This window comes from Stenella coeruleoalba, assembly GCF_951394435.1.
Source record: "Stenella coeruleoalba genome assembly, chromosome: 16".
In the NCBI taxonomy this organism is placed as follows: Eukaryota; Metazoa; Chordata; class Mammalia; order Artiodactyla; family Delphinidae; genus Stenella; species Stenella coeruleoalba.
The window spans coordinates 48,245,563-48,267,616 of NC_137162.1; the positions used below are offsets into that span (position 1 = coordinate 48,245,563).

At 36.8% G+C, this 22,054-nt stretch overlaps 1 protein-coding gene across 4 annotated transcripts in view; it reads right to left on the reverse strand.

The window, feature by feature from the left end:
• Nucleotides 1-4,512: 4,512 nt before the first annotated feature.
• Nucleotides 4,513-22,054, reverse strand: part of BMPR1A (bone morphogenetic protein receptor type 1A) — a 140,913-nt gene continuing 123,371 nt past the window's right edge. For all 4 annotated transcript variants that reach the window (XM_079899692.1, XM_079899691.1, XM_079899689.1 and 1 more), the window contains 6 exons: nucleotides 19,286-19,430; nucleotides 14,318-14,510; nucleotides 11,660-11,957; nucleotides 9,625-9,800; nucleotides 8,466-8,596; nucleotides 4,513-8,378 (listed from right to left, as the gene is read on the reverse strand). In XM_079899692.1, coding sequence (XP_079755818.1) covers nucleotides 8,253-8,378; nucleotides 8,466-8,596; nucleotides 9,625-9,800; nucleotides 11,660-11,957; nucleotides 14,318-14,510; nucleotides 19,286-19,430 — 1,069 coding nt within the window. In that variant the 3' untranslated portion in view covers nucleotides 4,513-8,252. The remainder of the gene's footprint in view (nucleotides 8,379-8,465; nucleotides 8,597-9,624; nucleotides 9,801-11,659; nucleotides 11,958-14,317; nucleotides 14,511-19,285; nucleotides 19,431-22,054) is intronic.

Here is a 22,054-nt window from a genome sequence, read left to right on the forward strand (position 1 = left end):
TCTGGTTGTTGAAATAAAAACACTCAGTAGGTGGGCTGAAAAGCACAAGGCAGGATGAAACAAACATATGAAAGACATGTTAAGAAATATGGAAGCAACATCCACTGGACCTAATATTTGTCTAATAGCAGTTTTAGAAACAGGAAAGTAAAAAGGGAAGGGAAGAGAGTAGAGAAGTGATGCAAGAAAAGTTCCCAGATCTAAGGAAAGATTAAAAGGACCCAATTAGTACTAAGTAACAGAATGAATGTATCTAGACATGGCAAAACTTCAAAACATCAAAAACAAAATTTAAATTCTATGTTCCTTTAATTAAAAAAATAAGTTAAACTAAAAAGGACTGTATTAGTCACATATCAGACTTCTTACTGGCCACAGGGATGCTGGAAGATCACAGAGTAGAATCTTCAGTTAGATTCTCTCTTCAACCTAACTACTGGCCAAGTATGAAGACAGAATTAAATAATAAAAATTACTTTTAAAGTGCTCAATTGAAATGCTTTTCCCAACAGCGTTGGTCTTCTTCTTTTTTTTTTTTTGCCAGAGCCTTTCCATTCTTTCTTTTAGTGTTTTTCAACACTTATTTGGACTTTAGTCATACAGGAGAGCAACACAGAACAGAGCAGCAGCTGTGTTTCAACCTGATTCTAAAGTTGCTTTCAAAAAAGATTCCTCCCCTAAAAAAAACGCCCAAGTTCTTTCTTTGTCTAGCTTAAAAATACTTTCAATATAAGAATTTCACATTGACTTCTAAACAATGGTAACATTTCAGGTTCCCTGGATAAAACCTAGGCCATGACATTTTTCACAGAACTAGAACAAAAAAAATTCACAACTTGTATGGAAACACAAAAGACCTCGAATAGCCAAAGCAATCTTGAGAAAGAAAAACGGAGCTGGAGGAATCAGGCTCCCTGACTTCAGACTATACTACAAAGCTACAGTAATCAAGACAGTATGGTACTAGCACAAAAATATAGATCAAGGGAACAGGATAGAAAGCCCAGAGATAAACCCACGCACATATGTCACCTTATCTTTGATAAAGGAGGCAAGAATATACAATGGAGAAAAGACAGCCTCTTCAATAAGTGGTGCTGAGAAAACTGGACAGCTACATGTTAAAGAATGAAATTAGAACACTCCCTAACACCACACAAAAATAAACTCAAAATGGATTAAAGACCTAAATGTAAGGCCAGACACTATAAAACTCTTAGAGGAAAACTTAGGAGGAACACTCTATGACATAAATCACAGCAAGATCCTTTTTGACCCATTTCCTAGAGAAATGGAAATAAAAACAAAAATAAATGGGACCTAATGAAACTTACAACCTTTTGCACAGCAAAGGAAACCATAACCAAGACAAAAAGACAACCCTCAGAACGGGAGAAAATATTTGCAAATGAAGCAACTGACAAAGGATTAATCTCCAAAACACACAAGCAGCTCATGCAGCTCAACATCAAAAAAAAAAAAACAACCCAATCCAAAAATGGGCAGAAGACCCAAATAGACATTTCTCCAAAGAAGATATACAGATTGCCAACAAACACATGAAAGAATGCTCAACATCACTAATCATTAGAGAAATGCAAATCAAAACTACAATGAGGTATCACCTCATACCGGTCAGAATGGCCATCATCAAAAAATCTACAAACAATTAATGCTGGAGATCGTGTGGAGAAAAGGGAACCCTCTTGCACTGTTGGTGGGAATGTAAATTGATACAGCCACTATGGAGAACAGTATGAAGGTTCCTTAAAAAACTAAAAATAGAACTACCATATGACCCAGCAATCCCACTACTGGGTGTATACTCTGAGAAAACCATAATTCAAAATGAGTCATGTACCACAATGTTCATTGCAGCTCTATTTACAATAGCCAGGACATGGAAGCAACCTAAGTTCCATCAACAGATGAATGGATAAAGAAGATGTGGCACATATATACAATGGAGTATTACACAGCCATAAAAAAAGAACGAAATTGAGTTATTTGTAGTGAGGTGGATGGACCCAGAGTCTGTCATACAGAGTGAAGTAAGTCAGAAAGAGAAAAACAAATACCGTATGCTAACACATATATATGGAATCTAAAAAAAAAAAAAAAGGTTCTGAAAAACCTAGGGGCAGGACAGGAATAAAGATGCAGACATAGAGAATGGACTTTAGGACACGGGGAGAGGGGTAAGCTGGGACGAAGTGAGAGAGTGGCATGGACATATATACACTACCAAATGTAAAACAGCTAGCTAGTGGGAAGCAGATGCATAGCACTGGGAAATCAGCTCGGTGCTCTGTGACCACCTAGAGGGGTGGGATAGGGAGGATGGGAGGGCGACGCAAGAGGGAGGGGATATGGGGATATTTGTATACGTATAGCTGATTCACTTTGTTATACATCAGCAACTAACACAACAATGTAAAGCAATTATACTCCAATAAAGATGTTAAAAAAAAATCTAGGCCATGAGTAGTGAGGTGGGTGCAGGGAGAACTGGGGTATCTGGAATCACCCTGAATTTCATTCTGAGCAAGTAACCGGACAAAGACCAGAAAAAGTTAAGAGGAGTAATAGGTAGGCCACATATATTGCATCTAAAAAAGAGAACAATTCAGCAACAATTCAATAACCTTTCAGCCCTAGTCTCTGCTTCTATCTGAAATATTTTTTCATGTACCTTTGAATTGAACTAAGTTTCCTTTTACTGATTCCCAGCTTCAGGGTGACTTGCCCATTTGCTCTCACCCTGAGCTCACAGTGTTTAACTCCCCATGACTAGAACAGTGCCACTGCCATTAGGTGGCCTCTGCCTACACTCCTGGCCAGTCAACTGCAGTGGACTGTGTCCACTTAGGCTGTACTGCTCCAGGGCTGAAGCCAGGCTTTCTTAGGAATATGCATCCAACTGAAGTATGAAGTGCAAGAAATGGTCCATGCATTAGCAACAGGCAGATAAATATTTCTCTAAGAGAATGAAGACTTAATGACTGAATTAGCAGCTGCTTAAAACTACCTACAAGGATTAGACTATTCTGGAAGAACAGTATCTCATTTCTTAATGTCTACTCTATTAATGCTACTAATAATGTTAAAGAAACCTTGGAAATAGTCACTCTTCCAACTAAACAGGGAGAGTAACATTATGCTGAGAAGGAAGAATTAATATATTTACCCAGTTTTTGAGTCAGCTTTTTATAGATGGAAAAAAAGCTAGGAAGTATTTGATAGGCCCAAGAAATCCCTGAGTCTTCTTTATCAAGCTGCACAAGAGTACATGCTATTGTTTCAAGAAACTGTCTTACAGTGACACTAAATGCGGATTCCAGTAAGGAATCTATAATAGGCTATCTCCAAACTTTTTTTTTGGTGGGGTGGGGAGACATCAACTAGTAACAAATCTTTTATAAGGATTTAACATGTTCAAATGCCTACAAAAAGGCATCACAAGGCACACTGAGTGAATTTACACACAACTGAAAACAGCTCTGACAGGTGGTGAGAACGATATTGCTACAGAACAGAAGGAAAGCTACCTTTACTTCCATGAAGTTTAAGCTTTTAAAACAGCATTTGTTGCAGCAGGAACACCATAAGGCCAGATAAATGGATTACACTACTCTAACTAAAAGAAGCTAGTTACAGGCAAGAAATCAGGCACTCTATTAGCAGAAAGAGAAAAAACTTCGAAGAAATTACCTGGCCAGGTAGTGAGATGAGCACTCTCTTACACTGCTCTTAGGAGTGTAAATGAGAAACCCTTCTTGGCAGCAAGACTGCAATATTTAAAGAATCTCAGATTTTTTTTTTTCATCTTAAAGAATCTTTAAAAAGTTCATATCCACTGGTTCCATTTTTAGGAGTGTAATCTAAGAAAATAAATATATGAAGATTTATGTACAAGGATGTTCAATATATTGGTTATATTTTCCCAAACAATGAAAATAACCCAAATATTCAACAGGGAATTATAAAAATAAATTGTTCCATCTACTTAGTGGAATGCTATGTAGTCAATTTTTAAAAAAATGTTTTCAATGGACATATAATGACATGTTCTATCTTAACATTTAAAAAAACATGCAGCAGCAAAAAAGATCAAAAAGAAACATTCAACTGTAAATAGTTGTACTATCTGGCAATAGGATTTTGAATGATTTCATTTGCTTCTTTATTCTTTCCTATGTTTTCCAAAATTTCTGCAATGAGTACATATTTTTAGAATTAGAAAAAATGTTTTGTTCTTTTTTTTTTTTAAAGGAAAATAACCCTTGGCTATAATAGGCTTATATAACTATTATAACTTCTCTATCTACACAAAGGAAAGAGTGTGTGGCCACTTACCCGCCCTGTGTCCACACTGGGTTTCTGGTGGCTGAAATGCACATCTCAGGGACATCTGTATGTACACTAACTTATTTGTTATAAAATTTCACTGGATAGGTGACTTCTGATACACAATACAGTCCAAGCAGAGTATCACAAAACACATCACTAAAGTATACTAAAATAAGGTTATTTACTTAAAAATGATACAATGGATGTAATCTATATATAGAACAAAGCAATTAATGGTAAACTTAATAAGGCACCTTTTAAACCAGATGCTGTACAAAATACATTTAGTGTGTTACATATCAAAGATGAATCTATATTTTTGGTGTTTTACAAATGCATAATAAAACTGCTTGTTTTTAACCTTCTTTCAGCGTATATGTACAACTTTCCTAATTAAGCTATAATGATACTTTCATTTTATACAATATATACTACATTTTAGTTTTTAAATGGGCAAAGACAACAGTCACTAAAAGGGCTTAAATAATTCCATTGAAAGCATAGTACAGAGCACAAGGTAAAATTACAATATATTTAATCCTTGGCAAAAGCAGTATTCACATACCTTCCTTATAGGATGATTACACATAGCTTCATGTGATGCTGCCCTAGATTTAATCTGCTCTTTATGAATGTATCAGCTCTCTGCAGTTTTCACTGTGACTCTCATAATAGCACTGAGGCAAGAAGATGAACTGCTACACTGCTATTTTAACATCTGACCCAAGCAAATAATAAATATTACCACTTTTAAACAGTACAAGAGCTGCAACAATCTTTTAAAAAAAAATCAATTCGTATTTCTGCTGTTGAAATTATTTTAGATATTTAGAAACATTTCAAAACGTGTATGAAAAGAAAAATAAATAATTTAATTTATAAAATCTTGCCTGGAATAAATTATTCAATATCAAATTTGATCTTGGGCCAACTTAGAGATGCATGATTCTTTAAACATTGTATTGCATTTTTGTTCTAAACAGAAGCAAAGCATCTGGGGGGAAAAAAGGTACTGAATAGAGCGAATAAATAAAAAATCTGGCACATTCTAGGAAAACATAATTTTCAAAAACTATAGGTCACTTTCTAAGCTCAAAAACACTCCTGAAATTGGAAAGGCAACACAAAATGTTGATTGAAATATCTTTTGTGAAAACATTTCCAGAGAAACCAGATTTGAATTTTATGCTTCAGAAACTTGTCCAATAAGAAAGCACAGGGAAAGTTTAGACTAGACACACTGAAGCCAATTCCTAGCATGCATGCCCTTAATTCTAAAGATATTGATATTTACCAGTATAAAGAGAACTCATAAGGAGAATTTTCTTTGAGGGAGGATTAACTCCTGTTATATTCAGGTAGTTTTGGTTTTTTGTTTGTTTTGATGTTTTAATTATTTAAAGGGATGACAGACAGAAGCTACACATTTTTAAGATAAGTTGTAAGCAGGACCAAATAATGGCTTCCAGGGTTTTACAAATTATTATTTATGGTACTATGTAATACTTCCTCTTTTACTCTTTAAATATTTAAATATGAACTTAGAAATTTAAGAGTAAGAATAAAAGGAGAGAAAAAATAGATTTCATGCAACTTTTTTTTGACTTTAGGATTTCAAAAATGGAATCATTTGCTTTGTAAAGAACATGTAATATTAGAAAATATTTTTATTGAACAAGTTTCTTGGTATCACTTTTAATAGACCAATTTAATTAAAAAATCATTATAATGCTCTTGTACTTACATATTATCTGCAATTGTCTGCTTCCACATACTATTTTAACATTTCTAAGAATAGAGTTTGCCTTTCCTTACATTTTTTTATTATTAAGATGACAAATTATTTTCAAGATTTACAGTTTATCAAATAAAAAATAAATCAAGGTTAACCTTACACTAAGTAGAGCTCATAAGTATTCTTAAATCACTTGGAAATTTAGATAAAAATACCTGTACTTCTCAGTTCAGAGATGGGGAAAACATTCTCAAACAGGAAGTTATTGGGTACTATATATATCAATATATAAATTTACTTATCTTGATAAACACTTCAAGCTTTAGTTATGTAAGATGAAAATTATTAAACTTGGTCAAAACTGTTAAAGCAAGTCTCAAATTTGTGATTGATGTATAGACAAATATGTAAGCATTTCATCCTTAAATGTCAGTCGCATTTTTGGCAATGGATGGATACATGCTCTGATTCCTCCCCTTTAAAGATTTTTTTAACTATATTGCGATATAATCACATTTATTTTATGCTATATTCAAGAAAACTGTCTCACTTTATGCACCCATGAGTTGTTTGTTCAGAATAAGATATTAATATTTAAAAGGCATTACAGAAGTATAGTTAGTTTAAGTAGATCAGAATTACTCCTTGGGGAAACAAGGCATCCATAAATATGTAGCATTTTATTGAATACCAGCTATATTGTATAGATATAGGTACTGACTAGATATTGAACTTTTTGCCTGATTCTTCACTGTCTTCACAAACTTACGGAACAGAAATCATAAAACCAAAAATCTCAAATGATTTAAATGTCTAAAACAGTTGTTGACAAATGTATATTAACTCTGTGACAGAAATTTCTAATTGGAGGATCATTTCATAAAGGAGAACTGAGATGATGGCATCTTAATGAAAGTCTATACCTATGGTTAGTTCTTGATATTTAAACAAAGTCCTAGACTTGATATACTACTTTGAATTAATTCTGAAAATTTACATGTAGTTCTTCTACTTTACGTTTTTTTTCTGAAGATCTTTTAATTTTTTTTCCCTTAAGGATGGGATATGAGGTACACATGAGCTGGTTTCTATAGTATGAATGTATGTACATATATAAAATATGGTTGTAAAGGAGCAGGTGTTTTGCAAGTAAAGCATATTACATGCAAAATATAAATAACTTCCCTTTTAAAAGTTACTGAGAATAAAGAATACAGAACATAGTTATAGGCACTTAAATTGCTATCAAATGCAGTAATTAGTATTCACTTCAATAAGAAGTGTTTTCTTTAGAAGGTTCATGGCATTGGAAGTTCCAACTTTGGATAGGATGCTTTTCATGACAAAAATAATAATTACAAAAAAAAAAAAAGAGTTTGTGGTGGGAGGAAAACAGTCCAAATTTATATACACTTTAAACTCCTTTTGGCCTTTATATCAACTTTAATGTTAAAAAATAAAGTTGGTGGAGAAGCTAGCTCACTTGCAAGGTAAATGGCTTTTATGTGATTGGCAAATCTTGGTCAGATAATGCATTTTTAAAGCACAAAACCAACAGCCACCAATATCTTCCTGTGCATTCATAAATTATTTTCTTCTAATTCAAATGGCAGCAGAGGAATTCTGGTATGCATGTATGTACACAGACACACACACCATTATCAAGGCATGACAAACTATCATAAACTAAGCAGTATCCCAAACAGATCATGATCCATAGGCTGTTTACAAAGGTAGAATACAAATAGATTAAATTTTCTCAGGTAGAAGGTAAAAGTGTACATTTCTCCATCTCTGCTGAATTCATTTATCTTCTTAAGGCTTTCACAGAAAGCACCATTTTATGAACAGGTAATTCAGTACCCAGAGTTTGGAGACATTAATCAGGATTGAAGTCTTGATGCAGTTCATAAAAACCCAATAAAAAAAAGGCATCAAAAACCACATTTATAATAAAGCTGTCCACATATAAAGAACGAAGTGTTTAGAAGTTCCCAGCTTGTATTCTACAGAGTACTGAAAGGTTTAATATTAGCAGCCTGTGAAGGTGTAGTGAGGAAAGAGTCTGAGAACCAAGTTAACATCCTTATTCTATTCTAATTTCACCCGTTCCTTGGGTGAAAACAGTTCTTGCAGTCTACAATTTCTCCTCATGATTATTTGTCTGTCAAATCTTTACATCTTGAGATTCAACCATCTTGGCAAGTGTCTTCTTGATTCTCAGAGCTGTAAGTCTGGAGGCTGGATTGTGAGCCCAGCATTCTGACATTAGCTTCAAAACTGCTCGTAGACACTGAAAAGTAAAGAGAATGTAGTGAGTAGGTAAATATCGTTGGCAACACTCAGCAATCACTTCCTAAGGGGACTGAATTCCACTTACTTCATCACTGTTCCATCGATTAGACACAATTGGCCGCAAACGTTTGACACACACAACCTCACGCATATCTTCATATGATGGATCATTGGGTACCATGTTATAATATGGCAATTGGTACTCTTCTACAATTCCTGTAGTGAGTTAGAAGGTATAGTGGGCACAAAAATGGTGGCTGGACAAAATGCATCAATCCATTCAGTACCTTCTACTGAACTATGGAACTGAAACAAATCCCTCCACAAAGAAGAAAAGACTACAGAGTGGATGATTCACTTTTAATAGTCAATGTATGTTCTCTTTTTTTTATGTCTAATTATCTTCTCTACCCCCACCATAGCTGTCCATATTGGACATACCAATATCCCTTAAAATAAGCAAGGTGAACCACTCACTTACCCTAAATTTTCAGTCTAATTATTTATGTACACAATTGTTTCTACTAATGAATGAGGTTTTAATTTTTTTAATTATTTTTTTTTCTGCAGTAGAAAGACAACATATATGCAGAAAAGAGTTAATAAAGCAGACCTGAAACTGCTATTCTTAAAAGGCCTGCTTGCAAGACTGGCACTTGACTGGTGTCTGAGAACTTGCCTGGTAAACAGCTCCCTACACTCATATAAAACTAATGAAAAGGTGAGTCACTGTGCCTAGACTGTTTGTGCCAACAATATGGTTTATGCTGGACAGCTGGCTTTCTTTCTAGAAGTTTGGAATTTTGATACATACTAGACAGAGGATGCCCACGGGACCAGCCTCCAAAAAAATCTTTGGGTATTAAATCTCTAATGAACTTCCCTGGATGACAATATTTTACACAGTATCACAATTCATTGCTGGAGTAACTTAAGCAAATCCCAAGCGACTCCACTGGGAAAAGACTTTTGGAAGCTTTTACCTGATTTCCTCTAAACTTTCTGCCCCATGCACCTTTTCCCCTTTGCTAATTTTGATGTGTAGCCTTTCAGTGTAACAAATTTTAGCTGTGAAGACAACTATATGCTGAGTCCTGGGAGTCCTAATGAAATCACAGACCCGGGGAGGGGTTGATCTTGGGGATCCCTGACACACACGACATCTAAATTATACAACTGGAGCTGTTATTTTTTGAATGATGAGTATACAAACATAACCAGAAACATGCTACCTAAACTCCTACCTCCTGTGATACAACGACGAGCCATTTCCCAAATAATCAGGCCAAAGCTATAGATGTCAGCCATTATGTAGGGCTGGAAATGGTTTTTATTCAGGCTTTCATCTAGCACTTCTGGAGCCATGTAGCGTTTGGTACCCACCCTAGTATTCAAAGGTACATCAACTTCATTTGTATCACTGAAACAGAAGACAGACAATGTCCAGGTTGAGGGCCAAGAACAAAATCGTTTCTCATCTATTTTTGTCTCATATTGTAAAAGTCAGGGTCTCTCTCTGTATGTATATAACAAAATAAAGATCTATCTATCTATCTAATATGTCTACATCCCCTTAACAGAAATCCTTGGGGTCAGATGTATTTTGAAATTCAGCATCTTTCAGATTTAAAGAAGTAATATACCCTTTAAATATATACTATATATTATATAAATCTCCAGCAGGGTCTGCAGCAGTACTCAATCAAAATCATTAGTAAGTACACAGTGAAAAACTAAGTATGAATGTTCATACTAAGCTGGATAAATAAAGACAGTAAATACCTCACATCAGTTCAGGTCAATTTTTGTCACCAAACAAGTTTTGTGCCTCTCTAAGAAAGAGAACAATACTGAATATAAAAAAAGTGGTACATAATTATACCCCAGAACAAGTGAATGTGAAAATTAATTGAGAGGAATCATTTGCTTTTATCATTCTCATGTGATCCTTTGTGACTTAGGATTACATTTTTTTTCTTTATGGATCCAACCAACTTAGTTCTACTGTGAGTAATGTTTACATAATCATATTGAAATGATGTTTATTGTTTTTTTCAATTTTTGGAGTAAATTTTAGAGTTAGAAGACATGAATGGTTTGTTTTTAGGTCTCCAGATCTATTAGGTTCTGAAAACTACTCTGAGGCAGAGATTAATATAATGTATTTTATATTTTCTTAAATTAGCATCTGATGAATATTTGAGCCAATAAACACTCCACTGATTAAAAACAACAGGATTAGAATACTGTAAAAATGCTGGAAGAAGATTAAAAATTTTTAATGTTTGCTTTATTATGGACTAGTACTTCTATTTTATGGCCTGAAATGAGTTTTGAAATGTGAAATGGCTGCTGTATTCCAGAATTATAACATTAAAACAATTTAAATGGTTTTCTAAAAATCTGATATTCTCATTGTTTAAAAATATTGACAATATCAAGTAGTGATGAAGAAATGGCATACTTATATCTTGTTTATGGGAGTGTAAACTGATGCATGCTTTCTAAAGGGACAACCTACAACATACTATTAATAACTTAATATGTACATACTCTCTGTTTAGCCCCTTCTCTAGCAATCCATCATGAAGAAATACTTGTACAAGTATTCAAGGATATTATATATGGATAAAATACAATATTCATTAAAGCATTTATAAAATAATAGAGATAAACTGGAGGTAACTTTAATGCTCGTCAGTTGAGTCACAGATGAAATAAATTATAGTACATCTATAAAACGGAAAACTTTCCTTAACACTGTTAAAAAGAATGAAGTAGATCTATATATACTGAAACGGAAGGATGTCTAAGACAATAAAAAGTAGGAAATCAAGAATTATGTAGAATAGGATGTAATTTTTGTTAAAAACAGAAAACACAATGACAACAAAACACGAAGACAGGGCTTCCCTGGTGGCACAGTGGTTGGGAGTCCGTCTGCCGGTGCAGGGGACACGGGTTCGTGCCCCGGTCTGGGAGGATCCCACATGCCACGGAGCGGCTAGGCCCGTGAGCCATGGCCGCTGAGCCTGCGCGTCCGGAGCCTGTGCTCCGCAACGGGAGAGGCCACAACAGTGAGAGGCCCGCGTACTGCAAAAAAAACAAAACAAAACAAAAAAAACCCCACGAAGACAAACCCCCCCCAAACCCAATTTATATAATTATATAAGCACAAATACATGTTTGGAAATCCACTGTCCTGAATACAAATACAAACAGGTAAATATCTTTAGGAGATTACAATAATTTCAAAACAATAGGTAAAGAACCACTCACCTGTTGAATTTAACAGCAAGGCCCAGGTCAGCAATACAGCAACTTCCATTTTTCTTGATGAGGATGTTTTTGCTCTTTAGGTCGCGATGAGCAATTGCAGGCTTTCCTTGAGTGCCATAAATTTCTGTGTGGAGATGGCACAGACCACAGGCAGCTGAATAAGCCAACTTAAGCAGGGCTCTGGTGTCTAGTGTAGCACATTTCAGGAAATCATAGAGAGATCCGTTTTCATGGTAATCGGTAATCAAATAGAGCTGAGTCCAGGAACCTGTACCTTTAATATCTGCTGCTATAAAACCTGTTCAATTAATGAATTTAAAAGGTTAGTTATCAGATGTAGCTAGGAAGAATAATGAATGCTCATTTAGGATACTGAGAATAACTTAGGTATAATCTACAGGTAATAAAAATTTAACTTGTCTGACAAAATCTCTTGAATATATTACCAAAACTTTTATTTCTGTCATTTACATATAAAAGTCTATAATTTTGTAATTAATTTAAAGTAATCTTAATAATCATAAAAATGATAATATGACTAAGAAAAAGATCATATATATAATAACCTAGGGAAATGCTATTAATCTACATGATTCTGTAAGGATGAAGAACTATAAAGAAGGAATGTGGAAAAGGCTCTTCATTTCAAACCGAAAAGTGGACCCATTAAAATAATAAAGTTAGTGCTTCCCTGGTGGTGCACTGGTTAAGAATCTGCCTGCCAATTCAGGGGGCATGGGTTCGATCCCTGGTCCGGGAATATCCCACATGCCTCGGAGCATCTAAGCCCGTGCACCATAACTACTGAGCCCATGCTCTACAGCCGGAGAGCCACAACTACTGAAGCCCACGCGCCACAAGTACTGAAGCCCGCGTGCCTAGAGCCCGTGCTCTGTAACAAGAGAAGCCACTGCAATGAGAAGCCCGCACACTGCAATGAAGAGTAGCCCCCGCTCGCCGCAACTAGAGAAAGTCCGCGTGCAGCAACGAAGACCCAACACAGCCAAAAATAAATAAAATTAAAAAAAAAAAAAAAGTTAAATATGTTCAACTAAGAGTTCGCTCCTAACTAAGCCAACTCCCACTTGCCCATCAATGCCTTATCACATTTTCCTTTTCAGCCTGGCTCACTGACAAGCAAGTTCACAATACTGGCCTCCTTTCTTTCTCCTTTCTCTTCTCCCTCTCTTCAGAAAAAGGTGAGTGCTGAGTTGAATAATGTCCCCCCCCCCCCGCATTCATGTCCACCTGGTACCTATAAATGTGACCTTATTTGGAAACAAGGTCTTTGTAGGTATAATCAAGTTCAGATGAGGTGATACTAGGTTAGAGTGGGCCCTAAATCAACGACTGGTATCCTTATAGGAAGAGGGAAATATGGATACAGACACACAGGAAGAAGGCCATGTGCCAACAAAGACAGAGACAGGAGTGTGGTCTCCCAAGCCAAGGAATGCCGAAGATAGCTGGCAATCACCAGAATCTGGAAGAGGCAAGGAAGGGTCCTCCCCTAAAGCCTTCAGAGAGCATGGCCCTGTCAACACCTTGATTTTAAACTTCTGGCCTCCATAACTCTGAGAGAATTAAGTTTCTGTTGTTTTAAGCCACCTAGTTTGTGGTACTCTGTTACGGACAGTCCTAGGAAACGAATATAATTAGTATAGGAAACTATACTCTTAGCAACATGTTATGCACTCTCTAAATTAAAGGGCAAGGAAATAGTACCTGAATAGAAAGTCAGGGAAGGTAGATGAGTTTATGTACCCTACTGATCAGATCATACCTAGGTTATTTTGCTACTGTGTGAATGGGGGTGAGGAGAGAGACCTACTAAGCACAGAACATAATAAATGAAGCTACATCTTATGAGGGAGGGGGGTGATTTAATCTACAACAGGCAAAGGTACATATAGTTCAAGTTACCCTAGAAAATTGCTTAAATTACCTTTAAAAGACTTGTTTTTTGTTACTATATGACTAAGTCCAATAAACTATATTACTTCCACTTTGAAACTCACTGCTGTTTCTCCTCAGCTGGGTAGTAAATATAGACATACTTTGTTTAACCGAGCTTCACAGATACTGGGTTTTTAACAAATTGAAAGTCTGTGGCAACTCCTGCCACAAGTCTATAGGAGCCGTTTTTCAAACAGCATTTGCTCACTTCACGTGCCACATTTTGGTAATTCTCACAAACCTTCAAACTTTTTCATTATTATTATATTTGTTATGGTGATCTGTGATCAGTGGTCTTTGATGTTACTATTGTAATTGTTTGGCATTTTTTAGCAGTAAAGTATTTTTAAATTAAGGTATGTACATTGTTTACTAGACATAATGCTACTGCACCCTTAATAGAGTATAGTACAGCTTAAACATAACTTTTATATGCACTTGGAAACCAAAATATTTGTGGGACGTGCTTTATTGCAGTGGTCTGGAACCCAACCCCAAAACATCTCTGAGCCTTGTCTGGAAAGTGGTTGGTTGCCATTCAGGACTGGGTTGTATTTAAACTGTATATTCCACTAGATTTCCTTTAGCCAAATGCACACAACTGAACTCACATATGTTTTCAAAACCCATGTGCCAGGCTTCCACCGGCATCCCACTAACCTTGAAGAATATGGAACTGACTAAAATCAAACGTGTACTCACCGAGTATGTTTTCATGGCGCATTAGCACGGTTTGATAGATTTCCGTTTCTCGAAACCAGCTAGCTTCTTCAGTGGTAAAAAACACTTTGACTGCCACTTTCTCACCACGCCATTTACCCATCCACACTTCTCCATATCGGCCTTTACCAACTTGCCGAACCATCTGAATCTGTTTGGCAATAGTTCGCTGAACCTTCATAGTAAAAAGTAAAATGAGAAGAACATATTAAGATTGAAAAAGTGGTTTAATAGGCCATCCCATCAAAAAGGATGGTATGGGGCTTCCCTGGTAGCGCAGTGGTTAAGAGTCTGCCTGCTGATGCAGGGGACACGGGTTCGTGCCCCGGTCCGGGAAGATCCCACATGCCACGGAGCGGCTGGGCCCGTGAGCCATGGCCGCTGAGCCTGCGCGTCCGGAGCCTGTGCTCCGCAACGGGAGAGGCCACAACAGTGAGAGGCCCGCGTACCGCAAAAAACAAAAAAAAAGGATGGTATATACAACCAACCAACTCAAAGATTAACATATATACAGTCAGCCTCAATATCTGTTCCGCATCCTTGGATGTGGAAGGCCGACTGTAAGGGACCTGAGCATCTGTACGTTTTTGTATCTACAAGGGGTCCTGGAACCAACCCCTGAGGTCTATCCTGAGGGAGGACTGTACTGTAATTCAAAAGGAGATGAAACAATGTACAATATATTCTAAAATCACAAAAATAACAGGTTAGTCAATGTGGCAGACTGTTTGCAAAAATGGACTATATAATTCCCCTCCCAGTACACACACCCTTGGGTAGTCTCCTCCAGACTCTGGGCTTGGCTACGTGTCTTGCTTTGGGCAAAAGAACAATAGCAATTGTAAAACAAGTGAAAAGTCTTTGTGCACCGGGGCTTGCCCTTTCTTTCCATTCTAGGGCACCCTGTGACCAAAATGAGCAAAACCATACCAACTGTTGGCCATGTACATAAACTATACCATTTGGCTCTAGCTGAGCAAATTCAGAAAAAGAACTGCCCAGAAGACCCACAGAATCGTGAAAAATAACAAATGTTTGTTGTTTCAAGCCACTGAGCTTTGGGATGGTTTATCATGTAGCAAAATCTAAATGACAGTTAAAAATACTCAACTCAGTCTGTAAGACCCTACATGATCTGGTCCCTGCCTAATTCTCCTGCCTGATCATTGACTCTAATCCCCTCTTATTTACCTTGTTTCAATTTTTAGAATTCACTCAAGCTCATTCCTGTCTCAATCTTTTTGCATGTGCAGTTCCCTTTACTTAAGAGTGTTGTTTCTCTCTTAAACACCTTCATAGCATACATATTCTCAGTTGCTGCACTTATCACAATTATAATTTTATTATTATTTATATACATATTTGTTTGAATTCCATCCCCCACTACTCACAGAATACAGATATTTATTTAGGACAATACTTGAAGTACAATGCTGCTTTCATTAATATTTGTTGGATGAAACAGGCAGGTAAATTGCTACCTTTCATTTTCAGAAGCATTAGCAGCCATTCTAAATTAAAAAAACAACACTAAGGTCCCGGTTGGAAATGTAGTTAAAATGGGCTAGATTTTATGAGCATCTAAACTGACTTACTTTATGTATCACTTATTACAAATTCCTTTTGTGATTTCATTTTAGAAAGCCAGAATTATTGAGGTCTAATTTACATATACTAAAATGCACTCTTTTCGAGAACTGTGTTTTGACAAATGTATACAGTTATGTAACCACCAACATCACAATTAAGATACAGAACATTTCTATAACCCAGAAAAGTTCCCTTTACCGCTTGAAAGTCAATCACCTCCCCACCTACCTTGAGTCCCTGGCATGACTGATCTCTTTTCTTTCCCTACAGTTTTGAACATGACATAAATGGAAACATACAATAGGTAGCCTCTGTATCTAGCTTCTTTCATTCAGCATAAAATACTTTGAAATTAAAAAACAAATACTTTGAAATTTACCTGTGTTGCTATTGCATGCATCAGTAGTTTGTTCCATTTTACTGACAAGCAGTATTCTACTCAATGAATGTACCACAATTTGTTTATCCATTTACCAACTGATGGACTTTTGGGTTGTTTACAATTTACTATGAATAAAGCTGCTATGAACATTCACAGTCAGTCTTTGCATAGACATGTTTGCATATTCCTTCTGTAAACAATTAGCAGAAGGACTGCTTCACTGTATAAAAAGTATACGCTTAACGTTTTAGTCAGCTATCAACCTGTTCCCCAAAGTAGCTGCATTCTGCATTTCAATCAGCAATATATGAGATTTCCAGTTGATTTATTTTATTTATTTATGGCTGCATTGGGTCTTTGTTGCTGCATGCGGGCTTTTCTCTAGTTGCGGTGAGTGCGGGCTACTCTTCGTTGTGGTGCGTGGGCTTCTCTTGCTGCGGATCACGGGCTCTAGGTGTGCAGCCTTCGGTAGTTGTGGCACACAGGCTCAGTAGTTGTGGCTCGCGGGCTCTAGAGCGCAGGCTCAGCAGCTGCAGTGCACGGGCTTAGGTGCTCCGAAGCATGTGGGATCTTCCCGGACCAGGGATCGAACTCGTGTCCTCTGCATTGGCAGGCAGATTCTTAACCACTGTGCCACCAGGGAAGCCCTGATTTATATTCTTTTCCACACTTAATATTCTCAGTTTTTGTCATACTAGTGAACGTGTAGTATCTCACTGTGTTTAATCTGCATTTCCCTGATGATGCTGAGCATCTTTTCATGTGCTTATCTGCCATTCTTACATCTTCTCTGGGCAAGTGTCTGTTCAAATCATTTGTCCATTTTTAAACAATTGGGTTGTCTCATTCCTGAGTTGTAAAAATTCTTCATATATTCTGCAACACAAATTCTTTACCTGAACTCCTTTGCCAGTCTGTGACTTGTTTTTTCACTTTCTTAACAGTGTCTTCTGAATAGGAAAAGTTTTAAATTTTAAGAAAGACCAATTTATCATTCTTTAAAGTGACTCTTGCCTTTTGTGTCCTAAGAAATCTTTACTCAAAGTCACAATAATTTTCTAAAACATTTTCTTTTAAAGGTTTTATACTTTAATTTTTACATTTAGGTCTATAATCCATTTCAAGGTAATTTTGTATATGGAGTGAGATAAGGGTCAAGATTCACCTTTTGGCAAATGGATGCCCAATTTTTCCTGCACCATTTGTTGAATGGACTCTTTCCCCCACTGAATTACTCTGGCATCCAAATCAACTGATCACACATGTGTGCGTCCATCTCTAGACTGTATTCTGTTCCACTGATGTACATACCTATCCTTATGCCAGGATCACATAGTGTTGGCTACTGTAGCTGTACAATAAGCCCAGAAATCAGGTAGAGAATCCTCTTTATTCTTCTTCTTCAAAATTGTTTTGGCTCTTCTAGGTCCTCTGCACTTCCAAATAATTGTTAGAATAAGCTCATCAATTTCTACAAAAGTTTGCTCTGATTTTGATTTGGATTGAATTGAAACTATAAATCAGTTTTAGGATAACTGAAATCTTAATACTGAGTCTTCTGATTCAAAAACAGGTTAAAAACCTTAACGCTTATTAGGGGTTTTGTTCATTTCTTTTGGCAATGTTTTCTGATTTTTTTTTTTTTTGCGGTATGCGGGCCTCTCACTGTTGTGGTCTCTCCCGTTGCGGAGCACAGGCTCCGGAAGCGCAGGCTCAGCAGCCATGGCTTCACAGGCCTAGCCGCTCTGCGGCATGTGGGATCTTCCCGGACCAGGGCATGAACCTGTGTCCCCTGCATCGGCAGGCGGACTCTCAACCACTGCACCACCAGGGAAGCCCCATGTTTTCTGATTTTAAGTGTACAGGTCTTACATAAATTTTAAGTTTATTCCAAAATATTTCACGTTTTTGATGGTATTTTAAATGATAGTGCTTTTAAAATTTTAATCCCTAATTGTTTATAGCCAGTGTACATAAATTCAATGATTTTTGTACAATGACCTTGATAAACTCACTTATTGGTTGTTGTAGCTTTATGTTATCATCTTTGAGATTTTCTATGTAGACAATCATGTTGTCTGCACTGTCCTTTCCAGTTCAATTACAGAATTACCTGATTCAATGAATTTTATAATTAGAGACCAATGTATTTACTTTAAACAAACCAACTAAACACAGAATTTAAAATCTATCTAGATATCTAGTATTTATTATAAGGGTCCCCTTGACCCCTAAGTCTGAATATTTCTATACATGTAATTCTCTTAGAATTATATACAACTCGCTTTAATATCAGTTTTATGAATTGTGTTTTGGTAACATAGTATTATATTGAGGGAAGTATCCTCTCTGTGAAGATGATCTGTGGGAGTAACTTCCTTTTGATTTCAGAATCTGAAATAGTTATACTTCTCCCAACCAATCAGTTTAACCTTACAGATGCAAGGTATTTTACACCTGATTCCTCAAGTTGGCTGTTAAAAACCTGTGAGCTGGGCTTCCCTGGTGGCGCAGTGGTTGAGAGTCCACCTGCCGATGCAGGGGACACGGGTTCGTGCCCCGGTCCGGGAAGATCCCACATGCCGCAGAGTGGCTGGGCCCGTGAGCCATGGCCGCTGAGCCTGCGCGTCCAGAGCCTGTGCTCCGCAACGGGAGAGGCCACAACAGTGAGAGGCCCGCGTACCACACACAAAAAAAAAACCAAAAAAAACCTGTGAGCTTATGTTAACACTTACATAGCACTTCATGACCACATTTTCTCTCTTAACCTTGCTTGTGACTCTACCTTATTCAATTTTTCTTATTTCATATTTTAACTAATTTCATCTTGCATTACTGTAACCATCTTTCTAAATAAGAAGGGAAAAAAGTGTGTCTAGTAAAGTTCCCTAATATGTAATTATTAAGCCGTCTACCATCATATGACAACACATTCTGTATTAATAAACCATTCATGTTTATATGACATTTCAGCTTACCAATAAGGGTAGTCCAGATCCACTACCAGAACTTTGTGACTGGTCAATAAGGTCTTTTAATGATTCCCCAACTGGAATAAATGCTTCATCCTGTTCCAAGTCACGATTGTAACGGCGTCTGCTTGAGATGCTCTTGCAATAATGTCTTTCAAAAAAGCAGAAAATAATCTACATTAACATTCTAAAACTATAAAATTCTAAGGTAAGAAAAATCTTGAGGTTGTTGACACTATTATCCTTCCTTCATCACATGGGTTCATATCCAAATTAGTCTTATCATAGAAAAATATATCCTCTGTTAAAATAATGTCCAGAAATGGAGTTTATGAGGTAGAGAGATATATACTATCTTAAAATGGAAAGACGTCCATGGTACATTGGCAAGTGAAAAAAACAGATTAAAAAACAGCATGTAAAGTATGATCCTAGCTATAAACATTTAAAAATTATATTTATCTATACTTGTCTAAAAGGATCACAAATATATCAAGTTGTATATAAGAGTTATTGCTGGGAATGTAGGAATATTTACTTTCTACTTTACATATGTATTTTCATCTGAATTTGTAAGCATGTAGTTTTATATCAAAATGAACAATAAATATACTTCCATTTTAAAAAAGTTTATGGAAAAGAAATCAAATAAGTTCACTTAATTCATTCTAATATTTTCAAAGGCTTTTTAAAAATTTTTCAAATTATGAAATGTTTCACACATGTAGGAAGGTAGAGATTAATTTATTTGGCACCCATGTGTAAGCCATTTAAATTTAATAAATATTGACATTATGCTATGTTTATTTTAGATATATTTTAAATAAATAAACATTAAAATATTTGCAGCTGCAGCCATTTCCCTCATAATTCCATTTCCCTCATTTACTCCTAAGAGACAAACACTATCCTGAAGGTGGTTATATCCTTCCTATCTATGTATTTATACCTTTACCATAAAAGTATATACACATAAACAACATCGTTCCTCTGGACACAAATGGCATATGTTGTATTAATATTTTACATCATGCTTTAAAAAACTCCTTATGTATTACTTATTTACCCATGTTGATACATGTTAAAAACAACAACAGCTCATTTTTATTGATCTTGAGTGTGTGTCAGGCACTGTTCTATGACTTACTTCATCTTTATTAAACTCGTAAGAGGTAAGTACTATTGTTTCCATTTTACAAAAGAGAAAACCATGGCCCAGAGGCTCATCATTTGTCCCAAGTCAGACAGCTGGCTAATTATTCTCCAATACTGAGGCAAGACCCTTCTGGGTACTATCACCAAAACCCCATGAATTATGAGGTTTTCAAGTCACATAGCTGGTGGGAACAGATACTATCCCCAGCCTTGTGTGAGCACTGAATACTGTTTCCTTCAATCTTTTCAGCCGTTCTTTCCCAGCCTTAGGTGGTTTCCTCACTTTAACGCACTGATCACGATTCAGCTGAATATTCTATGGGAACGTTCTGAAGATGTCTGGAGTTCTTTCTCTGTGAAACTCTCCTTTCCAGTACTCTGTACCTATGAACTATAGCTGCTGCTCTCTCCCCAGACTCTCAGCTGTATCTCCTCGATTCAGTGTCTGCTGGGCTACACCTGAGTTCTTCCTGTGTCCCGCAGCCAGAAACTCTCTTCAGGGAGTAAGCTGGGCAATCACAAGACTCACCTCATTTGTTTCCTGCTTCTCCGGGATCAGTGCCCTTCACTGGCTGATTGGCAGCTACTAGTATGCGACTGGGGCTTACTGATTACAGGTTTCACTGTAAGACAATCTGCTTGGACCATTTCACTGGACTTACTAGAGACAGAATACTCAGGTCTTTTTTCTTGGGCTAGATGGATTTTCCCCTAGAACAATCTTCTTATATGTTATCTAGAGGGAACATGCTTGGTTAGCAGGGTTCTGGAGGGTAGGGGGGCCCACAAATTAGTATGTAAATATTCACTTTACCTCCTTATTTTTATTATAATACCTCACCCTCAATAATGGGATACCATAGCTAAGAACATTTTTGTTCTTTTCAGAGACTACACTTCTAGCCTTCTGTTAGAGAGATGGTGGAAAGTCACATCATTATTCAGAAAAAGAGTAGGGATCTCAACATCTGTGGTACTTGGCATCCAAAATGGCCCACAAAATTTCTCAACTCCTGGTATGCCTGCCTTGTTTACTTCCCTTCCATAAGCAGAGCTCATCTCTGTGACCAACAGAATATGGTAGAAGTGATGGTGTCACTCCTGAGTCTAGATCATAAACAGCACTGCAGCTTCCACCTTGGTCTCCTGGATCACTCACTCTGGGGGTGCGGGGGAGCCAGGCCTCATGCTGTGAGGAAGCTCATGCAGGCAGCTCAGTAGAGAGCCTCACATCAGAGGAACTAAGGTCTCCTGCCAACTTGTGAGCCTCCGAAGCAAGTTATCTTGGAAGGGGATCTACCAGCTCCACTCAAGCCTCCAGGTGAGCGCAGCCTCTGCTGACATCTGAGCCACTCAGTCAAGTCACTCCTGAAGTCCTGACCCACAGAAACAATGAGAGATAATAACTGCTGTTTCAAGCCACTAAGTTTGGGAGTGATTTCTTAATGCAGTATTGCACAACTAATACAGCATCTGACTTTCTAAAAACAGACTTTCAAGCAATCCTCTTGGTTTTACTGCCCCCCTCAACTTCACTACCATAGATAACTGCTACTGCCAATTGAGCTTCTTGGGGAATTTTATAGTATAAACTGGTTGCTGTTTGTCTTTCTCATTTTC